This window comes from Dermacentor silvarum, chromosome 4 (assembly GCF_013339745.2).
Source record: "Dermacentor silvarum isolate Dsil-2018 chromosome 4, BIME_Dsil_1.4, whole genome shotgun sequence".
In the NCBI taxonomy this organism is placed as follows: domain Eukaryota; kingdom Metazoa; phylum Arthropoda; class Arachnida; order Ixodida; family Ixodidae; genus Dermacentor; species Dermacentor silvarum.
In genome coordinates, this window is record NC_051157.2 from 11,350,206 (window position 1) to 11,357,534 (window position 7,329).

General features: G+C 45.1%; 2 protein-coding genes across 2 annotated transcripts in view; one reads left to right on the forward strand and one right to left on the reverse strand.

The window, feature by feature from the left end:
- The window catches only part of LOC119449437 (phospholipid-transporting ATPase VB), a 149,768-nt gene extending 147,951 nt beyond the window's left edge, over window positions 1-1,817 (reverse strand). The window contains exon 1 of the mRNA XM_037712609.2: window positions 1,240-1,817. The gene's annotated coding sequence lies outside the window, so the exon portion shown is untranslated. The remainder of the gene's footprint in view (window positions 1-1,239) is intronic.
- A 205-nt stretch (window positions 1,818-2,022) lies between these two features.
- On the forward strand, window positions 2,023-4,997 carry LOC119449441 (protein FRG1). Its single transcript, XM_037712616.2, has 8 exons — window positions 2,023-2,113; window positions 2,190-2,314; window positions 2,589-2,671; window positions 2,750-2,875; window positions 3,138-3,307; window positions 3,372-3,476; window positions 3,593-3,684; window positions 4,610-4,997. Exons 2-8 carry the CDS (start codon window positions 2,256-2,258, stop codon window positions 4,755-4,757), a joined length of 783 nt encoding a protein of 260 aa, XP_037568544.1. The 5' UTR covers window positions 2,023-2,113; window positions 2,190-2,255; the 3' UTR covers window positions 4,758-4,997.
- Window positions 4,998-7,329: the final 2,332 nt, after the last annotated feature.

Below are 7,329 nucleotides of genomic sequence, written 5' to 3' on the forward strand. Positions count from 1 at the left end.
GCTATACACATCAGAACTTGACTGCAGATCTTGAGTGACAATCACGAATCACTTGATTACAGATTCTTTCCTAGCGTCACAAACGGTTTCCTCGCATTTTCCCTCGAACTCTTCGTAAATTTTCCCCCACATGACGATAAAATTTACCCGAAATAGAAGTGATAAACCGTTGGTCCTGCGAGAGACCCCCACACCAGCGACTGTCGAAGCCGCTCACCACCCGCGCAACACCTAGCGAAGCGAAACTTTCCACCTGCGCGCACAGTACGTCACACAGGCGCGCGCCGCGTATGCCGGAATGCGCCCCAGAATCCGAGCGCAGGCGACACACGCGGATCTTTATACCGCAGGGGCGCACCGCTGCCGTCGTTACCGATAAGAGCTTGAGGCAAGGTCGGTATCTCAACGGGCGAGCTGTTCACGCAAGCAGCGAAAGTATGGCGAAACCGATAGTCGAGCTTGTAATCCGGAAAGCGGCGCAAAAACGAAACCACCGAAGAAACCGCAGAGCCATAAAAACGTTTGTCGAGACCATCCAGAAAGAAAAAGCTTCGGCTGAAGTTTGCGAGAGAATAAACACAAAAACATTTTTTTTTTTAAATGTCCGGGCTATGAAGCTTGAGCCTTCGAGGTTCACTACTGGTATGGTTGCGTTGAGCGGCGTGACACAATCACCGACGTCATCTCACTTCGTTTCTAGGCGAAGTGGCCTTGCACAGCCAGCAAAAACTTGCAAGGTAAAATAGAAATGCGCTCACGTCGGCGACTAACTCCACGGCAAAGTGACTTACGTTCAAAAACATGTCCACGATGGGCACTATCAGAGCATCTGCTTGAGAACTGAATTTATATATATATAAAAGAAAAGCTACACGAAGTTTCCACCCGCGCTTCAGCAAAATTAAGAGGCGCGAAACTTGGAAGACAAATCTGAATTTTGCGCCCACGGAATACGACAGCAATTTTTAGCCGGCGCACCGACTGTTGCGCAAAAAGCGTCTTTGCGCAGAAAAGAATCATGAAGCAAACTTGGAACAGGATCTCGTTTTCGGTGTTCCCCATGAGACAGCGGCTTCTTAAAAGACGGAACTTCAAGGTTTGCACAACAGCAAGCGATCTCCCGCACACTTTTCGCGAAATAAAGCATCTGCAAGTCGCGTCAACGAAGTAGCTGCCACACGCTACAACAAGACGTGGAAAGGGAGAAGGGGCCGACAAAAACTTGCCACACAAACTCACCGAAAGCACCGCAGCCAAGGCGACCTAAGTGAACTCGAAAGTGTTATATCCAAGACGACTTCGAGAGACTGCGAGGCGAGTGCATCCGTATCTTCGACTAGTCGTAGTAGCAGTCATTTGAAGCTAAGCTTTACACGGGGTGTAATACTACACAACACGCTTGTTGTCTTCGCTGTCACCGAAGACAATCCCGGAGAGTAGCCGTTGCTCGTAGTGCAATGAAGGAAGCAGGCACATCGTCGCGTGTGCACCCCTGCTTCTTCCGTGCAGGCGCTATCACTTTTGGTAAGTTACTCCGTTGCTCGTCGGCGTTGGTCGACGTTCGAAGCACTCGGCGACTCCAGCAGCGCCGTTTTTCCCGCCGATATGCACAAGTATCCGGAGAAACGCTCCACCGACGCTCCGTCGACCGGCGCACGCAAAAGCAGCGCAAACCTGCCACACGAGCGCCACTATCCAGCGCTGCTTGCCACTGCGCTTGCTGCGCTCGCTCACGAGCACCAGTGCCACAAAAAAATAAAGGTACGTATGAAAATGATAGGAGCCAGCGAGCGAGTAACGCGAAGCCGCTGACGCTAGACACCTGACAAAAACGTCCGGCGGAACTTACGTCACATTTATTTACATGCTTGCACCGTGCTTGCACCCAATTGCACCTACAATTTTAAAGGTAAAAGTGCGTCTAATTTATTAGAATAATCACTTAAGTAAATTGAAATTAAAAGTGTTGATTTTATCCTACAACTTTATGCTTTATTTTCAGATAACTTACACATATTTGAATTTATTACGGGCATCGGCAACGGTAAGGACATCAACAAAACGGCGAAATAGCGCAGACGGCAAGATACAGCAAGGTTCACGGCCAAACAAGGTATGTCAACTCCGATGTGTAAACGATATAATCGTTTCCTGTAGCACTGTCGTTTCCTGTAATCTGTCGATCGCAGATGTCAAGTTTGGTGCTGTGACTGCTACTATTGAACAAGCCTGTACGCCACCAACGATAACAAGTTATGGCTGACTATAGCTTAGTGCGTCGCGGGAAACTTGTGTTGAAGGGCCGCACAACGAAGTGAGTAGGACACCTTTGACTATCATTATTGTGTTGCTTATTGGTTGTTTGATTGTAACTCAGTTGTTTGGGAAATGACGTGTATAGTCTTATAACACGGCGTGAATAGGCTGCCGTGAAGTAAAGGTTGCTTCAAAAGAATCATATGGGGTTACGCATGTGTATGCAGGAAGCGTATGCGAGCTAGTTGGAATCCGAAATTTCGAAGCCGACTGTACTTGTGTAAAGGTTGCTCCGTGGAAGTTTTACGCTTGTTATATGTGGCTTTTTGCAGGAAGCACAAGAGTAAGAGCAAGTCGAAGCAGAGTTTAAGTGGCGGTGACGAAAGGATGGAAAGTCAGGACACCGTCAGCCACGGTACCGTTTTACGCAACCTAAGGCGCATACCAGACTGCGCATACCGAACTGTTCTACATGCTGTGCATTTCATCACAGGAGGCTGGTGGGAGCTGAAAGCGTTCGAAGAGTACACGGGTCCCATAGCCATCGAGTTCACTCCGTACTGCTACGTGTCGTCGCAGGATAATGGCTTGTTTGTACTTGGCGGGCCGCACCCACCTGGTAAGCAGCAGTCGCAGCGTACCTTTTCCGCTAGCGGTTCACTTCCGACACGTCTTGCCTTGCACCCGCCTATCTTATGTGTGTGACGTGTCGAACGGACCGTTCGTAATTAGCCACAGAGATGCAGTGGCGTTTTGCTTTCCTATTACGGGGCGGGGCGTTAAGGGCAGCAATCTAGGGGAGCGCAATTTTTCCAGCATAAAGTTCATTGGCACAGCTGATGTCATACGTCCGCCCGTCTTTTAAAACCCTTCTCTTGTAGGCGAGGGCCCTTTTCCAGAGGAGATTCTGACTGCTGTCAAGTTGTCGGATACGAAGATAGCCCTAAAATCCGGCTACGGGAAGTACCTTTCTGTCCAGCCTGATGGCACAGTCGTCGGACGGTCAGATGCCATAGGCCCACTTGAACAGTGGGAACCTGTCTTCCAAGATGTGAGTGCCATAGAAACTTAAGCTAAAAGATGACTTGCACTGACAAGTGCTGTGGTTGTTCCAGGGTAAAGTGGCTCTTCTTGCCAGCAACAGCTGCTTCCTCACAGTGGTTGATGGTACAGATATAAAGGCCAGTTGCCGTTCTGCAGGCAGCGATGAAATGATTAAGGTAAGTAGCTATAATGCTGTCCATTTTTAATTTACTCTTCAGAAGGTGTGTGCGAGCTTTCCAGCAAATTTTAGTCTGTACCACAAGCAGTCGACTAATAGCCTGCCGTCTAACAGGTGCGTGCTGTGGCTAAAGCAGACACTTCAAAGGAGAAAGATGTTCCTGAAGAAGAAAGAGGGTCCTTGGGAGAATGTGAAGTAAATTATGTGTAAGTACGAACTGCACACATTATACACCTCCTAAAATGCATTGCAGAAACTGGGAAAATTGAGGAAGCTTGCATGTCCCACTTTGCAATGAATGATATTGTTTCCCAACAAAAGCCGTGTCAATTTAAATGCAAGACTGCAGATAGTCTGTACAGTGCTGTCGAGACCAAGTTTTTCGCACACAATTAACATTTCACGAGCTTGGATTTTAATGTAATGTCTTTGTCAGCGTAGTTACTGCAGCTGCAGTCCAGCCTGCCCATTAAAAAAGTGCCACATATATGAGGGGTAGACAAAAGAAATTTGGGTTTTCGTTATTATCTGCTAATCACCTAGCACTCTCCAATATTGTGCATTAATTTTTTCAGTAGACTCAGGCACACGAGAATTCTATCCTCGGCTACGTGAGATAACAGAATAGCAAGACTATACCAGTAGCACTGGTCAAATTAAATTGATTTATTATGGCTTCCTGCGCTTTTTCAACGCCTGCCCAGTGACACCAAAGTAAGGGTAGTAAGTAGTTGCATTTATGTAGATGGTGCAACTTGCCAAAATGCTGAACAATCTGTGGCACATGTAGGGTGGCATCAACTTTCTTTTAGCGCATATTATTGCTCTTACTTTACATATAGAAACAAGGGCAATGAACAGTAAAAGTGTTCCATGCTCCAACGGCACCAGTGATACTGTGTCTGGGAAGGTGTTGCTGCTTCTGTGGACAATTGGCTTCCATGCATATTATTTAAGTGACATGGCAAACATTGTAAAACTATTGTAGGCTACGACTACAGATACAGAAATGTACTGCTTAGACTGTTAAAAGCTTTAAAGAAGGCTTTTCTCATTTTATGTGTGTTTTCATAACACCAACATACCCTGACGTTCTTGCATGAATGATTGCATTGATCTTTTTGCTTTCAGGAAAAAGTTCCAGAGCTTCCAAGATAGAAGACTTAGAGTGAGTCAGCAAGACAGAAAGGATCTGAAGAAAGCCAGAATAGAGGGGATGCTCCACGAAGCTTTGCTGGATAGACGGTCCAAAATGAAATCGGACAAGTTTTGTAAATAATTTGAGAACATGATGGTCACGTATTTTGCACATAGAAGCCACTGCATCACAGTGGTGTGTGTCGCACACTTATCTTTCAAGTGCAGTGGGCAGTTGTCCAGCAGAAGTAGCTGCAGAACTGCGCAAGTCTTAATGACATGAAAGGGACACTATCAGCCTCAACTAATGATACATTCTGTTAGAACTTCATTTTCATTAACTTGCAGAAATTGATTACTAAAAAATAAAGGGTAAACCTTCGTTTTTTAGTAAACATTGCATGCCAACGCTCCTACGTACATCAATGTGACATCACAAATTTCACAGTACCTCGAATTCGGGTGATTGCGGCACAGTAAAAAATGATTGAAACTTTATTATTCTCTTTGGCTTAGCTTCCAGAAGTTATTTACTAATACAGCTTAACCAATTTTTCTCCTCAGTGTCCCTGTACAGTACCAACAAGGATCTGTCCATATTGCTGCTTAGCAGGCTCCACTCTCCCAGTCAAAGCAAAATAAAACAAGCCCGTTCAGACACTTCCTGAAACAAAGGTTGTGGTACAGCTGCAATGACATACTTTTAGAGTTATCTTCAACTACTGTATTTTCAGCATATAACCCGCATAAGTGATTGCGCACAACAATGCTCAAATTTTTATTAAAAGTCACGCGGATGCAAGACTTTCACGTTGTACCTTTGGCCAATGACTCTGTTCCTTACCTCTTTGGTTACCCTGATCATTTTAAGCTACACTGTAAAGGACCGCCGTCAAGTGCAGCTCTCATCAGAGTTCTGGTTTGCTGGCGATGCATGCATTATTCGCCAACTGCTAACACAGCGAAAACACAAAATGGCAATCCGAAAAGAAAAATGGGCGACCATGAAAGTAGGGAGAGGGAGCTTCCACATGCGGGGTTGTTCCATAGTAGGTAACTTAACTTTACATGACATGAACTTTGCCTTAAGGCATGACGTCACATCAGCACCACGCGTGCTGCCGTGAAGCAAGGCCTCCAGGTAAAATTTCCATATAATCTGCACCCCGACTTTACTGTTACATTTAAAAAATTTGTTGCGCATGTCTTACGTGCAAAAATGGGGTAATTTTATCTAGCAAAGCACAAGAGCAGTAACACGACACAACTGCTTGGCAATGCTCATGAACTGACGCAGAGTAATTTAATTTTAACATACAATTTTCCAATAAGCTGGAGAGTTCAGGAACCTTCATAGTGATTCTCTGAGCACTTATACTACTAGATTTCCAAGTTATTCAAGTTACTATTAAATGGAGCAATATACCTTAAATAAGCTTAACAGCTGAAAGCATTAATTGAACTTTCCACAGATTCAAATTAAGTTACGGCATTGAACGTCCCAAAGAGTTCCAAATGAATTTCGACAATGTGGAGATCTTTACCAGGCCCCAAACCACCTGACATTTTTAAACACATTTTAAATAAACTTGCGCATTGTGTACAGAATACTATGACGATCATCTGTGGTGAACATGGCAGTGCTATGTGCCACGAAGTTACTAATTCAAAAAACAATCTCAAGCTCCTCTCTAGGCTTTTCCGGTGCCTTCTTCACACATCGAGACACTGGCAGGGCGCTACACGTGATGCCACCAGGGTAAAAGCTGTTGATTGGTTGGAGTACAAGGGACGAAAGTTCCGAGAAAGGAGAGGGGGCTTGCCCATTGTGGACCCAATGATCCTTCTGTAAAGCTTCCATTCAGTCGCTTCGAGGGCGATTAGCGGCGGACAATGGAGGTACCTTTCTTCTGGTACCCGGCGAGGAAGGCAAGCGAGATTCTGTGGCAGCCGCGTAGTTGTTCACCAAACAACTGTAACTTGGCTATTACAGAATCATTAAAAAAATTCTTGTTGTATGTTCATTGTAGACTGGCACGCAACTGACATAGAACAAATGTTGAAAACACTTTAAGGGCCTTTTAACGTGCACCCAGAGCATAATACTCAAGTATTTTTGCATACCACCCTATCAGAACGCAGCTTGTAATCAAGCAAGCAGACCTGCAGTAATATGCCATAGCCACTAGGCCTGTGCAGCAGGTCTTCCCACGATTCTCGGTGCTCTTCCGATACAACTGGCAGATATCCGAAGGATTTTCATTGTTCATACATATGGGAGGTGTGTACGGCTGTTTCTTGTTGGAATATATGCAATCAGATTTCAAATGGATTGTGCTTCACAGGGTAAAGTGCATAATCATGCAATCTTGTAGAATATAAGAGCCATGCTATATACAAGCATGAGCATAAGCCCCACTCTGTCACATGTGGGTGCATTTTGATCGGAGAACAATGCAAGATCTACTTTTAAGATCAGTGGCAACCATCATCAGTGGTAACCATATAAGTAGTTGCAGTTGTTGAATAACGCCTCTGTACGATACCTTTGTGGATCACATTGACAAATTTTTGTTTGTCTTGTGCTATAGTCATTGGTCCAGGAAGAGCACTAGTTGTAACCTTGTTGGCTGCAGCAATTTCGTTTTGCACACAACTTAAGCAGTAGCAAGCACTGCAGCAAAAACAAGCAAAAGACTAGGTGTTGCCGCTGA

What these genes read in the sequence shown, in the direction of transcription:
- LOC119449441 (XM_037712616.2), top strand. Translation starts at nt 2,256, where the DNA reads ATGGCTGACTATAGCTTAGTGCGTCGCGGGAAACTTGTGTTGAAGGGC. An exon ending in TGGCGGGCCGCACCCACCTG is followed by an intron (nt 2,876 to 3,137) that starts GTAAGCAGCAGT and finishes CTTCTCTTGTAG; the next exon opens with GCGAGGGCCCTTTTCCAGAG. An exon ending in GGGAACCTGTCTTCCAAGAT is followed by an intron (nt 3,308 to 3,371) that starts GTGAGTGCCATA and finishes TGGTTGTTCCAG; the next exon opens with GGTAAAGTGGCTCTTCTTGC.